We start from the raw sequence: 19608 nt of genomic DNA on the forward strand, positions 1-19608 counted from the left end.
ATTTTTTTTTCCTGAAACTATTCACAGATTTTTATAAACAAAGTAACAATGATTTACACCACACACACAAAGGTTTTTGGGGGGCAGGGAGTCGAGAGGATGCTCCAAGCCCAAAATTAAGTCCTGCCCCTCTGCCCATGCTGCCCCTCCACGGGCTCTTTGGGTCCTGGGCCTTTCCTTCCACACTTACCTGTTCCCGTCCACAGTGGAGCTTCAGCAGAAGGACCGGGCGCTGGTGGAGCTGCTACAGGAGAAGGTTGGGCTGTTTGCTGAGATGACCCACTTCCAGGCAGAAGAAGATGGTGTTAGTGGGAGGCCCCTGCCCGCCCTGCCCAGGGGCCTCTTCCGTTCTGAGTCCCTTGAGTCTCCTCGAGGCGAGCGGCTATTGCGAGATGCCATCCGTGAAGGTGAGGGCTCTCCCGCTGAGGAGTCGAGGCTCTTCCCTCAGCAGCACAGAACGAGGCCCAGAAAGGCCCCTGAGGGTTTGTCCTGGTCCAGTTCCTGGGAAGAGCAGGGAAGAGATCCGACCTGCTGTTGGCTGCCTCTCCGTCTGGCAGGCTCTGCTGGCCCCTTGGGCATCTTGGATGTCCCTTGGATGCCACGTGACTGACTGAAAACCCCCCGCTACCCAGCTGTGGACTCCCTACATACTCAGTGGTCAGTGTGCTTTGTCTCCTGACCCCACCTCCTCCTCTTTCCTTTCAGTGGAAAGTCTGAAAGACTTACTGGTGGGCCCTGGTGCTGACCTGCTTTTGACACCCCGAGAACCAGCTTTACCTTTGGAATCTGAGGGTGGTAACACCAGTCCTGGGGTCACTGCCAGTGAGTACAGGGACCTGAAAGCAAGGTGGGCGTGACTAGAGAAGGGAGGGGGTTACAGGTCGCTGAGGAAGTAAGTGTACTCTGCTCCTCCCCCTCCTCTCTTCTGCAACAGATGGAGAGGCCAGAACCTTCAATGGCTCCATTGAGCTCTGTAGAGCAGACTCTGATTCCAGCCAAAAGGTGGGTTGTTGCGGGAACTGGGGAGTGGCCAGAGGAAGGGCACAGCTGGCCTGTGGATCTTCAATAGAAAGTTGCTGGGGACGGCCCCCAGGTCTGTCTGTGCCTGCTGACTCCATCCTTGTCCATTTCTACAGGATCGGAACGGAAATCAGTTGAGGTCACCCCAGGAGGTGAGATGGGAATTCTGTGGTAGAGGAGATTAAGGGAAGATGCTCTCTATCTGAGAAATCATAGCCCAGTTTAGGTGATTTGGGGGGGCGGGCATCTGTCCCTGTGTTTCTATGTACGTCTCTGGACGTTGTTTCCACACCCTCTTTTTTTTTTTTTTAAGATTTATTTATTATGTATACAGTGTTCTGCCTGCACATATCCCAGCAGGCCAGAAGAGGGCACCATATCTCATTACAGATGGTTGTGAACCATCATGTGGTTGCTGGAAATTGAACTCTGGACCTTTAGAAAGAGCAAGCAGTGCTCTTAACCTCTGAGCCATCTCTCCTGCCCCCTTCCACACCCTCTTGATGACTGCCGGGCACTTATCTCATCCTAAGCTTGGGCACTAATCATCCATCCTTTGCTCTGTCCACAGGAGGCCTTACAGCGATTGGTCAATCTCTATGGACTTCTACATGGCCTTCAGGTCAGTGAGCAAGGGCTGGATTGGGGAAGAAGGGGAGGAGTCAGCCAGAGGTGTCCATGTAGGTGACAGGCATCCTAACAGGCCTCTGTCCTCCCCCAAACCAAGCTCTCTGGGTGCCCAGGATTGAGGGAGAGAGGTCGGTGGAACTAGCTTCTGAAACACCTTTTGGCCTCATCCCACCCTCAGGCTGCTGTCGCTCAGCAGGACACTTTGATGGAAGCCCGATTCCCTGAGGGTCCTGAACGGTGGGAAAAGCTATCTCGAGCCAACTCTCGGGACGGTGACGCCGGCCACGCCGGCCGGGCTGTGGCTGCTCCTGTGGCTCCCGAGAAGCAGGCCACAGAGCTGGCCCTGTTGCAGCGGCAACACACCCTGCTTCAGGAAGAGCTGCGGCGCTGCCGGCGCCTGGGGGAGGAGAGGGCCACTGAAGCCGGCAGCCTGGAGGCCCGGCTCCGAGAGAGCGAGCAAGCCCGGGCCCTCCTGGAGCGGGAGGCTGAGGAGGCCCGCCGACAGCTGGCAGCCTTGGGCCAAAATGAGCCACTTCCAGCGGAGGCCCCCTGGGCACGCAGGCCCCTGGACCCTCGGCGCCGCAGCCTTCCAGCAGGCGATGCTCTGTATTTGAGCTTCAATCCCCCTCAGGTAAGGCTGCCCGGAGCAGTGGAGTGACTCTCATGAACATAAGACCCTGCAGAACCTGAGGGACACTTAGTTGTTGGGGATTTCACCCCAAGTGACAGCAGACAACAGACTGGAATGACTCTACTAGCTGGGCTGTGGGAATGTCTCAGTTGGTAAAATGCTTGCCGTACATGGGAACCTTTGTTCAAAGCCTGATGGTGCCAGCTCACGATCCCAGTGAAGGGGAGGCAGAGCCAAGTTCATCCTCTCAGCTCTCCGGCTAACCAGCCTAGTCTCTTTGATGATTTCCAAGCCAATAGTAGACCTGTCTCATAAAACAAGGTGAATTACTCTTAAGGCATGACCCCTGAGGTAGACCTCTGGCTTCCTCCGTATACAGGAGTGCCCACCCATTCAGACAAAAACATACTCGTTAAACTGCAAAGACATTTAAGGCAAGTTCAGGGGCAAAGGCTTATGCAGATCTGCAGCACTTCCAACAAACAAATATGCTCTGTTCTCCGAAGATTTCCGCTGGTAGTCTACGTGGGGCACTGTGGGCATTATTATACCTGGAGTCCTTGCATGTGAAGGCTGAGGCTGGAGAACCAGCTGGGCCCAGCAGATAGAGATAGAGATGGGTGTTGGAGGCAAATAATACGGCGGTTATCTCATTGAGAGGAGAACCAGTTGGTGGTGGATCTACTGATGGGGGGTCATTGGTGAACCTCAAGAGATGAGGTGTGTTGGGGGCCCTGGGCTCGCTGCCCCTGCCCACCAGTGCCTGCCGTCTTCACACAGCTCATCCCCTGGACTTGTGCTTCTGTGTTCCATAGCCCAGTCGAGGCCATGATCGCCTGGACTTGCCTGTGACTGTTCGTTCCCTCCACCGACCCTTCGAAGACCGAGAGAGGCAGGAGCTTGGTAGCCCCGAGGAGCGGCTGCAGGACAGCAGTGACCCTGACACTGGCAGTGAGGAGGAGGGCAGTAGCCGCTTGTCTCCACCCCACAGTCCACGAGGTGAGACTTAGTGGGGTTGTGGGGTCTGCGTCCAAGCCCTTGGGACTGTGGCTTCTGAACGTACTCTTACGTGACTCCTGAGGTTCAGTGATTCTGGGACATCCTGGGAAGGCTTCCTGCTCTGTGTGATGACAAGTGGGTGGTAGAACTCTTTTTTTGTTGTTGTTGTTGGTTTGTTTTTTTTGTTTTTCGAGACAGGGTTTCTCTGTGTAGCTCTGGCTGTCCTGGAACTTCCTCTGTAGACCAGGCTGGCCTCAAATTCAGAGATGCACCTGCTTCTGCCTCCCAAGTACTGGGATCAAAGGCATGCACCATCATCACCCAGGGTAGTAAAACTCTTTCAAGAAGCAGTTCTTCCAGCCGGGCAGTGGTGGCGCACGCCTTTAATCCCAGCACTTGGGAAGCACAGGCAGGCGGATCTCTGTGAGTTCGAGGCCAGCCTGTTCTACAAAGCGAGTTCCAGGACAGGACAGCCAGGACTGTCATACAGAGAAAGCCTGTCTCGAAAAACCAAACAAGAAGCAGTTTTTCCAATTGGCTGGTAACTCTCAACCTTACAAATAGAAATCCATTTTACAGTAAGTCGGTTTAAAGACTGCCACATCCTAATGGTAAGGAAACATGAAACAGTCGAATAGAGTTTCACGTTAGAATGGTGGCTTTGCTGCCCAGGGGTCGACCCACCGGGGTGCTCAGAGGCCCCACCCCCCACCCACGTCTGCGTAGGGGCCTTTTTGTGAGTGTGAGCTACTCCTTGTGGGAGGTCCTGCTCACTCATCACCTCCACCCTGTCTGTCACCCTCCAGACTTCACCCGAATGCAGGACATCCCTGAGGAGACAGAAAGCCGAGACGGCGAGCCTACGGCTTCAGACAGCTAAGGGGACCCCACCCCCTTCCTGGTGCCCCACTGAAGAAGAGTAAAGGGGGCAAACCTTGGGAACTCCATCTGCCAATAATGAGGGGATCTTGAAAGAACTGCTGACTGTCCTTACCAGCTCCTGGGATCCTTGGATACCTGGGGCCACGTGGGACTGGGGATTTAGAGGCCACAGCACCCCTGGTGGCATCCAAGAGCTACACCACAGATGCCAATTTTTCATGCCTTCTTCCCTCTACTTAGGAAAAATTATTTATTTATTGTTTATTGGTTGTGGGGGGAGGGTGAGATTTTAAGGACCAGGGACATGGGAACCAAGCCATAGGGACCAGAGGGCCCTTCCTTCAGCACCACTGGGGTATGCTTAGGCTCAGCCACACCGCTGTTGGCTCCAGCCTGACACGCACTCCAGCGATACCCATCTGTGGCCACAGAACCTACTGCCCCTTTGAGGAGGGCTGTGGGTAGGATCGTGTCCCTTGCCCCACTCTCCTCAGCCTCCTCCTGCTGTTCTTCCTTCTCTTCATCCTCCATGGAAACTGGCTCCTTGGAGTTGATGGAGTGGAGGCTAGGGTGGCCATGATGTATTGGGGTAGGGGAGGAAAAACCCACAGGGACCAGAATGTTTTGGTTTTGTTTTCTTTTCTTTTTTGTACCAAAGCCAACTGCACGTGTTTTATATTTTTAAAAGAAGATTGTAGGCACTTCTAGCTCCATGTCTTTGAACTTGAGGAGTTGGGGAGACGGTGACTTCTTTCACCTACATTCAGGGGGCTCCTATTCGGAATTCTTCCTCAGCCATTTGAAAGAAGCTCCGAGGTGGGTTGGGAAACCTCTACGAACCCTCACCTCATCTCCCACTATGGCAACTACGGTTGAAATGTAAGCAAGACTGGGGGGAGGGGTTGAATGCAACCCTAATACCGACCAGCAATAGCCATTTGTCTGCCGATTTGTTAAAAAAAAAAAAAAAAAAAAACAAGACAGAGACAGAGCAACAAAGAGAGCAAAGGCCCGAGCAGGGAAACATTAAAGACCTGAAATGCATGAGGTGCTGTCTCAATGGCCCATTCTGAGGATTGCGGTGCCTGCAGCCAGGCAGTGACCACGGGTTTCTGTGAAGGGGCTGCCACTACCTCACTGAAGAGGGCACGGAAAAAAAAAAAAAAAAAAAACAACTGCCCAAACCCTTGTTAAAAGTCTCAGAATTACAAGGATGGATGGAAATGAAGTAGCACTCAGGCTCTCCAATATTAGAAAGGCCATTTGCATCTCATTTGTATGCTGTGCTTGGAGAGCACATCTGGCTCCCGCCACCCCTCTTGTTCCTGCCCCCTCCTCCCTGTGGTTCGTTCCCACAGTGTCAGAGCCCAGGGCTGAGTTCTCAGAGGAGCAGCCTGTGCACGCTGCCCAGTGGAAAGGCAGTAACTGGTTTCAGTTCTTGGTTTTCGCTCATCCCGCTTCCTGTTTCTAGGCCCCACACTTTGGCCACGGGGCAGGGTCAGTGCATGCACACCCCCACGGCCTGTGAGGTAGGGTGAGGAGAAGGGTCTCAGGACCCCGACGAAAAAGGAGAATTGAAATTGCATGGGCAGCAGGCTTTGAGGAGCTACCAGCACCCTCCCCGCTGTCAGCCTCTGGCCCTCCTGAGGCCCTTTCTATCCAATCACGGGATTCTTGGGCCGTAGGAATGGTTTTATATATTTATTTATTTACTTTATTATTATTTTTGAGAGAAGGTCTCGCAGTGAAGCCCAGGCTGGCCTTGGACTCACATCATCCCCCTTGCCTCAGCCTCCCAAATGTTGGAATTACAGGCATGAGCCAGTATGCCCAGCCTCTGGTGTTTTTCTTTTACACAATGGGTGCAAAAAGTTGCCAGGCCAAGAAGCCAGCCCTCAGCTCCCTCTGCTCTGTCCCTCTGCCTTACCAGCAGCCGCATACAGTTTCAAGCATTCTGATGGCTCAGTAGCCGTGTTCCGGGCAGCACTAAGCAGGCAAAGGGCAAGTAGAAGAGACTGTGGTAGAGTCAGGGAAAGAAAAGGAATACCGTTTCCCAACATTCTCCAGAGGGCCCAGGGGAAAAACCTAGACCCTGGAAACTGAGTCCCAGAGTGAGTTCCAAGAAGCTGGGTTGCTTCGGCTGCCTTATTACCATAATTCCATCTCATCATCAGCCCAGAGCCAGTCCCACCCTCCTGTCATCATCGGTCCCTAGGTCTTCCCCCTCCCTAACCCTGCTCTTAATTGCTGTCTCCTCTGCTGCCATTTCAAACCTCTGTGACAATGTGTTCTGGCAGCCAGGGGTCAGCTCCTTGCCTAAACCATACTGCCCCCTTCGAGGAGGCTCCAAGCCTGGGTACTCAGCTCTCCATCACCACACCCTTCTTTCCTCCATCCTGCTCCATCAAAAGTAGGGCTACACGCAGTTAGTTGAGTTAGTTTTGTCAATATTTATCCCCGGGGATCTGTAAAGCAGATGCCCCCAGAGAAGGCAATATCCGGCCCAGCCAGGCCATTAGAGGCACTGCTGGGACAGGAGGAAGAATGCTTAGGTAGGGGAGGATTTCCCACCTTCCTGAATGGCTAGGAATAGACCTGGCATTTTGGAGCCAGTTTAAACATTATCAAAAAGAGGAAATTAAACATCAAGAGGCTAATTAAACCTCGTTCCCATCCTTTAATATGTTGTGAGTTGGGCGACTCTTCAAAGCTTCTGGGTAACCGGGTGGAACAGGCAGTGGCGCCTGGAGGTATTGTGGCTTCCCCTCCACAGGGTGCTGCCATTCTGGGGTTTGGAGTGGCTGGTCATATCCTGGTTATAAAGCATCCCCAGAGCCTAGTCCTGAAGGGAGCAGACGGAGTAGGACCTCCATCCATCTGCTGCTTCCCCTTCATTCCGGAAGCAGCCCCCAGCAAGATTCTTCGTGATGAACGATTTAGGTCATTACGGTTTTCAATGAAGATGGAAGCAAAGGGGACCCTGTGCTCAGAGGACACTTGGAAAGGGGGCTTTGAAGGACTAACCCTTTAGTTAGTGTCTGTCTCTTCGAAGAGCTTGATGTTGGTTTCATCCTTGACTGCTCTTCACCTGGATTTCTGAGTATGTCACTGAAGCTTGCTGATTTGGCTAGAGTGGCCAGTGAGTCTCAGGGATTCTCCCGTCTTCCTCCTGCCCAGGACCACTGTGTCCGGTGTGTTTTTACATTGGCTGCTAGATCCTGAACTGAAGTCAGGGACTCAGCACATTTGCTCCAAACACTACCCACAGCTCTCTCCCTGTGTTTGCTTTGGTTATTGTTTCTAATTTTAGGAAGTGGTCGTGTGTGTGGTGATGTGCATGTCAGAGCACATGTGTGAAAATTAAGAGAACAACTGCGCATACGTGGGCCTCTCGGTCCACCTTTATGTGGACTTGGCAGTTCAACCCAGGCTGCCAGGCTTGTGTGCCGAGTATTTTCCCTGCTGTGCCATCTTGCTTCCCCTTTAAAAATTATTTTATTCTGTATGTGTGTCGATGGTGTGCATGTGTGGGTATGCATGACCAGATCTTTTTTTATGTGAGACTTTCATTATACTCCACACACCAGGACATGTAAAATAATAGACCAGACCTGGACGGCTCCCCCATGCCTGTCTCTCAGCGGTCCTTATTTCCTCCTTTCCATTTTACATGGAAGATGCCAGCAATAGTCACAATAATATGCAAATAATAGTGAATCCTCACTAGCCTCTCACCTTTGAGATAGTCTCCTGCCGGAGCGGGTCCTGGACTCTTCGTGTAGTTTAGGAAGATCTTGAACTTAAGGGATTAGACAAGCACTCCATCAACTGAGATACATTCCCAGCCTCTAGAAAACTGAAAGAAAGCTGGGCATGGCAGCACCCATCTATAACCGCAATACTTGGGAGGGAAAGACAAGAGAATCAGGAGTTCAAGGCCAGCGTTGGCTACATATTGAGTTGGAGTCCAATCTGAGCCACTGCGCGCACACATGCACATACGTGCACACACATAGGGCTGCATTGAATAGATGGCTCAATATAATACTTGCTATACAGCCATGAGGACCTGAGTATGGTCCCTGGCACTCACATAAAAACCAGGTATAGCAGCAGCTGAATCTGACTGCTCAGCCAGTCAGGCCAATAGCTCAGCTTCAAGGTCATTGAGAGACCCTTTCTCAAAAGTGGAACGGGGCTGGAGAGCTAGCTTGGCAGTCAAGAGTGCTTCCTGATCTTCCACAGGACCTGAATCTGGTTCCTAGCACCCCATACTGTGACACACACCTTTAATCTCAATACTCAGGAGACAGTGGATCTCTGAATTCAGAGTCAGCCTGGTCTACAGAGTAATTTCCAGCACAGCCATGGCCACATAGAGAAACCTTGTCTCTAAAGAAAAGCATGTGGAGGGTTTAGAAAATTACTTGAACTGATGGAGAGAACTCAGAGGTTAAGAGCACTGGCTGCTCTTCCATAGGATCCGGGTTCAATTCCCAGCACCAATATGGCAGCTCACAGCTGTCTGTAACTCCAGTTCCAGGAGATCTGACACCCTCACACAGACACATATGCAGGCAAAACACCAATGCACATAAGCTAAAAATAAATTATATATTAAAAAAGAAAACAAAACAAAAACCAACAAATTAATATTCGTGCAGGCACACACAAAAACCAAAAACAAAATACTTCAACAGGTAGAAGTCCTTGCCACCAAGCTTGATAATCTAAACTCAATCCCTGAATCTCAGATGGTAGAAAGAGAGACCAGACTCTTTGCTGTCCTCTGCTTTCATGAGTGAGTAGCACGTCTTCTTGCCCCACCAAGTGTAATTTTTCAAAGAACAAGGTGTGGTGGCACATGCCGGTAATCCCAGCCCTTGGGAAGCAGAGGCAGGTGGATCTCTGGTCTACATAGTGAGTTCCAGGTCAGTAGGGCTACATAGTATGACCCTGTCTTTGAGACAGAGACAGAGACAGAGACACAGAGAGATAAGTTGAAGAAGAAACCTTACATCTGCCTCTGGCATCCACATATGCAAGTGTCAACACACAAATGCACACACACACAAAGGGAGAAAAAGGAGGCAAGAATAAGCTGAACTAAAAAGGCTAAACGTAGCTGGGTGGTGGTGGCACACATCTTTGATCCCAGCACTTGGGAGGTAGAGGCAGATGGATCTCTGTGACTTTGAGGCCAACCTGATCTACGGTGAGTTCAAGGGCAGCCAGGGCTGTTGTACAGACAAACCCTGCCTTGGAAAGCAAAACAAAACCAAAAAAGCTAAATGTGTTGGCCCATGCCTATAATTTTAGCATTTGGGATCAAAATTAGAGTTCAAAGCTGCCCTCAGCTACATAGTTTGAGGCCAGCCTGAGTCACATGTGACCCTGTCTCCAATATAAAAAAAAAAAAGAAAACTGATGTACAGAGGTGATTTGCCTGAGGGGAAGGTTCACACCCACGAGCTCTGGCACGCTACTGGGAGTAACTAGCCTCTGGTTTCTGATTCTTGGGTCTGATCCTCCTGACCTCCTCCGCACCTCTCACCTCTGTCCACCTCACCATGGCTTTCCCTTCTAATCATCTCCCTTCAATCCTTGATAGGAGGAGACAGGTCTATTCACTGTTCTCACCAGGCTACACATCCAGTACCTCCTGACAGGTCCTGGAGAGTCCAGCAAGCCCCACCCTGGCATCTTCCTGCAGCAAAAGGGAGGCTCTGCATCCTTTCTGTGGGTACATCTGAGTGGCCAGAGAAGGCATTTTTGGTTTTGGTACCAAAGAGGCATGATGGATACCCTGTTCTGAAGGGAGTGGGACAGGGAGAACCGATTTCTGACCTGTTAGTCTAGACCCCATACAGGAAGTTACGCTGTGCTGTACTGGCATGAAAGGTCAAGACAGTCTGTGGATAATCCAGAGTTTTATTCTGTTTCTCTCTGCCATCTCTAGAGACAAGCTTTGCCACGCCCACCTTTGCCTGGGCTCCAGCTTCTAGGTCCTGACCAGAGCTGATGATCAAAGATCAGACTTCTCCTGGGGACCCTGCAGCCTGGCAGAGAGAGCAGCTTCTCCCCAGAACCTGTGGGTTGTGCCCCCGGTAGATCTCAGAGAAGGGAGTGTCCAGGTTGCATCCTTCATCCAGGTGTCCCTTTGTGTTTCTGCGTGTTGTAGAAGGGCCACTCTCCTGGGTGCTGGCTACCCATCTCCCACCTACCTCCTTGAGGGCCACTTGCTCCACACAGGCCTTGCTCTGGGGCCACAGTCTTGACCAAAGATCCCTGAAGGAGCTGACCAGAACCTGCCGAGGTTTGCGCCGGAGGAGACAGTAGAGCACAGGGTTGAGGCAGCTGTTGCTGTGTGCCAAGCAGGTGGTGACAGGAAAGACGTAAGTATGGATGATGTAGAAAGTGCTGTCCCAGGGCACCAGGTCAAACTTGACCAGAATACCCCAGAGAGTGACCACATGGTTGGGAAGCCAGCAGAGGATGAAGGAAGCCACCAGGATCCGGACAGAGCGGGCCACCACTTGGCTGTCCTGCCACTGTCGGGGCCTGCATCGCGGCTGACGCTGTAGAAAGGCCAGCAGCAGCAGGTAGCTGGTGGTGATGACGCCCAAGGGCACAATGAAGGCCAGAACTACCCTCTGTAGCTGGTATGCCCCCAGCCAGTATTTGCTGGGGAAACGCAGAAGGCAGAGGCGCACGCCCCACAACTCACCCTCGGCCCCAAAGATTGCTGTGGGTACAGTCACCAGGGCGGCTGCCACCCACACTGCCAGGGTGACCACACGGGCCCAGAAGACAGAGAGGTGACTGCCTGGTCCCACAGCCATGGCCACCACCCAGTATCTGGCCACACTCAGCGCGGTGATGAGGAAGATGCTGGCATAGATGCTGAGGACAGTGGTCGTCAGGACTATCTTGCAGAGGGTACTTCCGAAAGGCCAGTGGAAGTCCAGTGCTGACTCAGTTGCCCAGAAAGGGAGAGTGAGGGCCAGCCCCAGGTCTGCCAGAGCCAGGCTGAAGACAAAGGTGTCAGAAGGTGGGCCAGGCGCACGCTGAGCACAGTTACTTAGCACCCACAGTACAGCCAAATTTCCCAGCAAGCCGATGATACCTACAAGTCCATAGGCCAGGGCAACTATGATCCTCAGAGCAAGGAACTGGACGGGCATTGCGGCACCATCAGTATTCAGCACGCTGTCTCCAGAGCCATTGACCCAGAAGAGGGTGGGCAGAGAGGCAGAAGAATTGGATGTGGCCATCACAAGGCATCGGAGGTTGCTGGAGCAGAGCAGGGGAGCCAGCGAGTGTCTCTCTGCTGGACTGGCAGGCGCCACAGCAGTCTCGGCAGGAGAGCAGAAGGACCTGGAATCTGGGTGTTGGTCTGGAGCTTTAAGGTGCAGGAGCCCCTGCCCATGCTCACACCTAAGAGGGAGGGGTGTGGGTAGAACAGCCTACCTCTTCCCTGTTGGACAACAGTGCTGGGTGGGGCGGCACAAGGGACGGACATTTCCACTCTGCAAATATGTGTATAACAGAGGAAAAGGGAGAAACTAGAGACGTCTGGAGTGACAAGCAAACCAGGAGTCCCTGTACTCTGAGCAGGGTGCAGAGAGCCCTCTGCTGAAAGAAGAGGAATATGGGGATAGAGAGGCAGAATGGAAGTCAGGGAGAGGAACAAACGTGCCTCATGCCCCACAGCTACTGTGCCTTTAAGTGAGTTGTGTTAACTCTCCCGAGTGTGTTTCTTTAAGCGTTGGTGAGCAGATACTGGCTCCATGGGTAAAGGGCGTGCTGCTAAGCCTGATGACTTCAATCTCCAGGATCCACACAGAGAAACTGACACAAACTGCCCTTTGACCTCCACACTCATGCTGTAGCCTCTGTGTGTGTGTGTGTGTGTGTCAAATGTTAAACATATACAAAAAAAAAATTCAGTGGGGTGGCAAGTGCCCATGGTCACTGCTATCTGCAAGGCGACTGTATCACCTGAGCCCAGGACTTGAAGGCCAACCTTCACAATATACCAAGACATGATCTCAGAAAACTAAGTAGGGCCACGGAGATGGTTCAGTGGGTAGAGGCCCTTGTTGCACAAGGCTGCTGAGCTGCGTTTAGTCCCTGGACCCTACATGAAGGTGGAAGAGCGGACACCACAGACTTCTCTGGTGACCTTCATACATGCCCAGTGGTATGCAGCCCCCAACACTACTAAATTAAAAACATAAGAGGAAATGATTTAAAGACCAGGTTTGACAGTGTGCTGACTCTACATAACAAGTTCCAGGCCAGCCAGGGTCACATGGTGAGACCCTGTCTCCAAACTATAAAAAAAACCCAAACAGGTTTTGGACTTGATGAAGGAGCCTGCTTGCCCAGTCTGACAGCTTGAACTGGGTCCCCAGGACCCACATGGTGGAGGGAGAGAAGAGACCCCTGAAAGCTCTCCTCTGACATTAGCATGCATTCAGTAACACGCTGCACATCCATGCCCATGTATGCAAATAAATACTATTTAAATATTTTTTGTAAATTGGGGCTAGAGATGCCTCAGTAGTTAGAAGTATTTGTTGCTCTTGAAGAAGACCTGAGTTGGGTTCCCTGCACCCATATAGCAGCAGCTCACAACCATCTGTAACTCCAGTTCCAGAGACTGTGACCCCTCTTTTGGACTCCATGGGCACCAGGCTTGCATGTGGGGCACACAGATACATACATGCAGACAAATAAACATATGAAATAAAAACATCTTACAGAAGTTGAATTCGATGAAAATACTCCATTGTGCTGGTGTGAGGAGCTAACCTTGAATGTCCTGGCATGGGGACTGTCAAAGGGAACCTTCGGCGTGTGTGCTATGAAGGGAGTAGGACAATGAACAGGGAACACTGCCATGCGACCTTGATGCTAAGAAGGTGAGGGAAAGGAAAAGGAGGAAGTCACAGCTTCCTGTGTACCCTTTCTGGGCGCAGGGGAACTGTGAGGCCGTAGGTGGATGGATCCAGGCATGCCTTCAACTCTCCTGCTCTGTATCATTAAGCAGTCCGGCCAGCCTGTACCACCCCCACTGCTACTTCATCTTTCCGGACATTCCTCCATGCCCCAAGCCCCCGTCGTGGAGTTCTGGACCCTGAGATCAGCTTTCACCACACCTCTTCCTGTCTCCCCATGAGCTCAGTCCTCACTGGGAAAACGCCTCACTAGGTCTCCTCCTTTCCCTGCCTACATCTCTATCCACTGCAGGATGGAGAGAGAGCATGGAATGGGGAGGTCTTAAGAGATTTTTTTCAAGGATTCTGAGAACAATTCAGCACCTTTCTGCTGGCTCAGACAGTATCTGATACTCAGTTCTCCTGGAGTGCTGGGGGAGCAGAGGGGCCTTTGAGGGAGGCTTGAACCTGTTATGAGAAGCCCAGAGGTGAGAGAGATGCTGTCTGGGAACCAGGATGTTTGAGGTTTGAGTAAGGAAAGTGGGACAAGGTTGGCAGAAAGGTAGTGCTCAGCCCCAAGCCAGGTGAGCCCAAGGGCTACCTGATGACATCATAGACTGCGTCTGTCTCCGGCCGATTACTCATCTCCTGAGGCCATGTTTTTTCACCAGAATTACATTGCCAGTCTAGCAGTTCAGGTAACCTGGCTGCCGGCAGCAGCTCGGCAACAGAATGCTCCCTTGCTTGCTGGAGTCCTCCAATCCCATCACTTGCACACAGAACAGAAACTAAAACCATGGCGCTTAGGCTGGGGAGCGATTTACTGAGGAGATTTCCCTGCAAGCATGAGTACCTCTTCAAATCCCTGGAGCCTGTGCAGAGTCAGGCTCATTGGAGGGCACCTGTAATCCCAGTGCTTCCCAGGCAAGACGGGAGGCCACATCAGTCACCTTTCTGTAGCTGTGATGAACTGTCACGGCCAAGGCAACTTCTTGGGGAGTTTCTTTTGGTTTATGGTTCCAGAGGGTTAGATCTGTCGTGGTGGGGAAGCATGGCAGCAGGCATGGGGACAGGAGCGTGAAACAGAGAACAGCTAGGGAGGTAAGACCAGAGACACGCTAAGCCTGACCCCAGTGACATTTGTGTAGCAAGGCTCCGCCTCCCAAAGGTTCCACAACCTCCCCAAACAGTGTCACTGAGGAGCCAGTGTTTGAATAGCTGAGCCTATAGACATTCAAACCACTACAGAGGTGGTCCTGGGAAACACATGGGTCAGCTACGGTGAACAACAAAAAGACCGTCTCAAGGTGGAGGGCGAAGACCAACTCCCGACATTCTCCTTTGAACGCTACACAAATGCAAGTGCACACACTCATCACACACACACACACACACACACACACACACAAAGGCTTAAACATAACTTTGATACACTGAATTTATTCTCTCTTGACTAGAGAGAAGATTAATGAATGGGGTGTGGCTGTAGAGATAGCTCAACAGCTAAGGGTACTTGCTGGCCGGGCATGGTGGCGCACACACACCTTCAATCCCAGCACACAAGAGGCAGAGGCAGGCCGATCTCTGTGAGTTTGAGACCAGCCTGGTCTACAGAGTGAGCTCTAGGACAGCCAGGTCTGTTACACAGAGAAACTGTGTCTCAAAAAACCAAAAAAGAAAACAAAGAGTGCTTGCTGCCCTTTCATAGAACCTGAGTCCAATTCCTCGCACCCACATAAAAGGGTTCACGACTGCCTGCAACTTCATCTGTGGGGGGTCCGACACTGTCTTCTGGCTTCCACAGGCACCCACACTCATGTGATATACATGCACATACACACATACACAAATATGTTATCGTGTTATTTGATGTGTGAATGTTTTGCCTGTATGTATGTATGTATGTATGTGCACAATGTTTGTGGTTGGTGCCCATGGAGCTCAGAAGAAGGCATTGGGTCCCCTGTAATTGGAGTTATGGATGGTTGTAAACTATCATGTGGGTGCTGATAATCGAACCTGGGTCTTCTGCAAGAACAACCATTAATTGCTGATGCATTCCTTCTGCACCGCATCCCCCCCCACACACAAAAAAAATTTTTAGTTGAGTCGGGTGGTGGTGGAGCATGCCTTTAATTCCAGCTCTTGGGAGGCAGAGCAGGTGTCCCTGGCTGTTCTGGAACTCTCTCTGTAGACCAGGCTGGCCTTAAACTCACAGAGATCTGCCTGCCTCTGCCTCCCAAGTGCTGGGATTAAAGGCCTGAGCCACCACCACCCGGCAAGATAAATGAATCTTTTGGATAAAGTAATAGCTGGGCGCCGGGCGGTGGTGGCGCACGCCTTTAATCCCAGCACTCGGGAGGCAGAGCCAGGCGGATCTCTGTGAGTTCGAGGCCAGCCTGGGCTACCAAGTGAGTTCCAGGAAAGGCGCAAAGCTACACAGAGAAACCCTGTCTCGAAAAACCAAAAAAAAAAAAAAAAAATTAAAAAAAAAAAAAGTAATAGCTGGGCATGATGGTGCATGCCTTTAATTTCAGCACTCAAGAGGCAAAGGCAGGCCAATCTGTGAGTTTGAGGCCAAAATGGTCTACATAGTAAATTCTGGGCCTGCCAGGACTGCCTAGTGAAATCCTGCCTCAAAACAACAAAAAAATTTATAAATAACTTTTTAATTTTTTGTTTGTTTATGTGTATGAGTATTTTACCTGCATGTATGTCTGTGTACCACATGCATGTCTGGTGCTTACAGAGCTCAGAAGAGGGTGTCATATTTCCTGGGACTGGGATTACAAGTGGTTATAGCCTCCATGTGGATGCTGGAAATTGAACCCAGGTCCTCTGAAAGAGCAGCCAATGCTCCTAAACACCGAGTCATTTCTCTCGGCTAAGAAGATATTCTTCTCCAATGCATCATGAAAGGCCTTCAGCATCTCCCATCATCCTTCCTCCTTTCTGAGTGCCAGAAGCACCAGTCCTTGCCCTGGGAAATCCCCAGAGCTAAAAAGGAAGTACCACCAGGACAGACAGAGACACTCTGCTAACTTCTCCAGAAATGGGTTCTTCATTTGCAGTTGCTGGGGAATGAGAAATCAGAGTCCACAAAAATGCTTTTGCCAGCCCTGTCTTCCTATCGCCTCATGGCACAGTAATTTACGTCTAATTAACTCTCTTGGTTACAGTCGGGGAGAACCAGTGCCAGTAGTCTATGGTCCCCGCCTTATATGAAAAGGACTCCCCACTAGCCCATCTGAATATGCACTTTCTCCTTGTCATGCCTCTCCTTTTGTCCTTTCAAGCCGGAGGAGTTGTGGCATTCCTAGAGATTGGCCAAGAATGTGGAAGGACCGAGCCAGCCTCTTCAAAGAACTAAGACAAGGGAACTGCACCTGCCCTTGTCATTGAAGGCAGAGACCAGACCCTTGGGGAACAATGAACGGCAGGAGTAGGAATCTGGCCTAACCCAGTTCCACAGTCTCACATCAACTAGTCAGCCACTGTCTTGGGGTTTCTATTGCTGTGACGAAGCACCATGACGATTAGTAACTTGGGAAGGAAAGGGTTTCTTTTGCCTACACTTGCACATCACAGTCTGTCACTGAAGGAGGTCAGGGCAGGAACTCAAGGCAGAGGCTGAGGCAGAGGCTGTACAGAACACTGCTTGTTGGCTCTCTCATCACGACATGGTTTGCTCAGCCTGCTTTCTTTTTTTTCTTTTTTTTTTTTTTTGAGACAGGGTTTCTCTGTGTAGCTTTGGAGCCTGTCCTAGATCTCACTTTGTAGACCAGGCTGTCCTCGAACTCACAAAGATTTGCCTGGCTCTGCCCCCCGCCCCCCAGGACTGGGATTAAAGGCGTGCGCCATCGCCGCCGCCGCCGCCACCACTTGGCCTTGCTTTCTTTTCTTCCTTCTCACTTTTTTTTTTTTTTTTTTGAGACAGGGTTTCTCTGTGTAGCCCTGGCTGTCCTGGAACTCACTCTGTAGACCAGGCTGGTCTTGAATTCACAGAGATCCACCCGCCTCTGCCTCCTGAGTGCTGGGATTAAAAGTGTGTGCCACCACCACCTGATTCAGCCTGCTTTCTTTCTCTCTCTCTCTCTCTGATTTATTCATTATGTATACTGTGTTCTGCCTGCATGTATCCCTGCAGACCAGAAGAGGGCACCAGACATCACTTCAGGTCGTTGCTGGGAATTGAACTCAGGACCTCTGGAAAAACAGCTAGTGCTCTTAACCTCTGAGGCATTTCTCCAGCCCTCAGCCTGCTTACAGCACCTACTACCACCTGCCCAGAGATGGAAACACCCACAGTGGGCTGGGCCCTTCCACATCAATAATTCATCAAGAAAACACCCTTTTTTTTTTTTTTTTTTTTTTTTTTGGTTTTTCGAGACAGGGTTTCTCTGTGTAGCTTTGCGCCTTTCCTGGAACTCACTTGGTAGTCCAGGCTGGCCTCGAACTCACAGAGATCCACCTGGCTCTGCCTCCCGAGTGCTGGGATTAAAGGCGTGCGCCACCACCGCCCGGCAAGAAAACACCCTTTAAAAAAAAAAAAAAGAGCTGGGCGGTGGTGGCCCACGCCTTTAATCCCAGCACTCAGGAGGCAGAGCCAGGCGGATCTCTGTGAGTTCGAGGCCAGCCTAGGCTACCAAGTAAGTTCCAGGAAAGGTGCAAAGCTACACAGAGAAACCCTGTCTCAAAAAACTAAAAAAAAAAAAAAAAAGAAAGAAAAAAGATTCTCCTATATATTTGCTACAGGCCAATACTATGGAGACATTTTCTCAAGATTCCTTCTTCCCAAGTGACCCTAGCCTCTGTCAAGTTGACATAAGAAGTAACCAGCAAAGCCGCTATCTGCACTGTCAAGATTGGCTGGAAAAAATTCTCTCCGGTTACCGACGCTCACGGCATGGTAGCTCCAGTGCAGAGACCAGTGTGTTCTCTCTCTTGCATCCTCTCTCTCTCCTCTTCTGCTTCCTACATTTTGGAATTTAAATTTTCAGATTTATAGAAAAATTGTGAAGGCATGTTAAATACATTTAAAACTACAAAGCCAAGAGACTGGAGAGATAGTTCCTACAGAGGACCTGGGTTCGATTCCCAGCATCCACATCAAATGACTCACGACAGCCTGTGTACTGGCTGGTTTTGTGTGTCAACCTGACACAAGCTACAGTCATCAGAGAGGAAGGAGCCACAGTTGAGGAACTGCCTCCATGAGATCCAGCTGTAAGCATTTTCTCAATTATTGATCAATGGAGGAGGGCCCAGTCCATGGTGAGTGGTGCCATCCCTGGGCAGGTGGTCCTGGGTTCTATAAGAAGGTGAGCTAGGGGGCTGGAGAGATGGCTCAGCGGTTAAGAGCACTGACTGCTCTTCCAGAGGACACGGGTTCAATTCCCAGCACCCACACGGCAGGTAACAACTGTCTGTAACCCCAAGATCTGACACTCTCACACAGACATATATACATACAGGCTAAAGCACCAATGAGAATAAAATAAAAATAAATAATTTTAAAAAAAAGGTAGGCTGAACAGGCCAAGGGAAGCAAGCTAGTAAACTGGCAGCTCCCACAGGGCGGTGGTGACACACCTTTAATCCCAGCACTCGGGAGGCAGAACTCTGTGAGTTCAAGGTCAGTCAGGGCTACACAGAAAAAAAAAAAAGGCTAGCAGCTCCCCTTATGGTCTCTTCAATCAGCTCTTCCCTCCTGGATCCTGCCCTGTTTGAGTTCCTGTCCTGACTTCCTTCAGTGATGAACAGCAATGCTGAAGTGTAAGCCTAGTAAATCCTTTCCTTCCCAAGTCACTAATAGTCACGGTGTTTCACTGCAATAGAAACCCTAAGTCACCCTGTATCTTCCGTTCCAGGCGATCTGATGCCTTCTGGCCTCTGAAGGCACTTGCATGCATGTAATATTACAAAAACTCACTCAGGCATGCACACATACATAACAACAAAAATCCCACTGCAAGGCAGGGCTGAGTGTGGTAGAAACTGAAGACCAGGAAACTGAAACAAGAGGATCTGAGTTCAAGGCCTTTTTTTTTTTTTTTTTTTGCCAGTCTGGGCTTAAAAAAAAAACAAAAAAACCAACCAAACAAACAAAACAACAACAACAACAACAACAACAAAAACCCCAATCAGGTTCAGGTATTATGGGACACACTTTTTTTTTTTTTTTTAATGTTTGTTTTCCTGAGACAAGGCCACAGGGTGCAGCTCTGACTGGCCGGGAGCTAACTATGTAGACCAGGCTGGTCTAGAACTCAGAGTTTTGTGTAATAGTTCACCACGGAGAAGACAGACAAAGAAGCATGGACAAGAAACACACAGGAGCATAAGAAGCTTTTACTTCTGAGCTAGAAATGTCTGTTACACGGATCATGTCCTGTGGTGGTATTGTGTTCCCCAAAATATTGTGCACCCTAATAAACTTATCTGGGGTAAGAGAACAGAACAGCCACTAGATACAGAGGCCAGAAAATGGTGGCACTCACGCCT

General features: G+C 50.6%; 2 protein-coding genes across 2 annotated transcripts in view; one reads left to right on the forward strand and one right to left on the reverse strand.

Moving 5' to 3' along the window:
• The window catches only part of Arhgef2 (Rho/Rac guanine nucleotide exchange factor 2), a 25625-nt gene extending 20756 nt beyond the window's left edge, over positions 1-4869 (forward strand). Inside the window, 8 exon segments of the mRNA XM_052730429.1 lie at positions 207-407; positions 706-822; positions 935-1002; positions 1137-1172; positions 1592-1642; positions 1829-2281; positions 3097-3280; positions 4087-4869. Coding sequence (XP_052586389.1) covers positions 207-407; positions 706-822; positions 935-1002; positions 1137-1172; positions 1592-1642; positions 1829-2281; positions 3097-3280; positions 4087-4160 — 1184 coding nt within the window. The 3' untranslated portion in view covers positions 4161-4869.
• Positions 4870-4985: 116 nt separating this feature from the next.
• On the reverse strand, positions 4986-12783 carry Rxfp4 (relaxin family peptide/INSL5 receptor 4). Its single transcript, XM_052730430.1, has one exon. The coding sequence runs from the start codon at positions 11434-11436 to the stop codon at positions 10195-10197; it is 1242 nt and encodes a 413-aa protein (XP_052586390.1). The 5' UTR covers positions 11437-12783; the 3' UTR covers positions 4986-10194.
• Between the last annotated feature and the right edge of the window lie 6825 nt (positions 12784-19608).

Source organism: Peromyscus californicus, unplaced genomic scaffold, assembly GCF_007827085.1.
Source record: "Peromyscus californicus insignis strain IS unplaced genomic scaffold, ASM782708v3 Scaffold_9__1_contigs__length_137607984, whole genome shotgun sequence".
Lineage (NCBI taxonomy): Eukaryota > Metazoa > Chordata > Mammalia > Rodentia > Cricetidae > Peromyscus > Peromyscus californicus.

Excerpts from the sequence above, each read along its gene's own strand:
- Rxfp4 (XM_052730430.1), bottom strand. The coding sequence starts at position 11,436 with ATGGCCACATCCAATTCTTCTGCCTCTCTGCCCACCCTCTTCTGGGTC.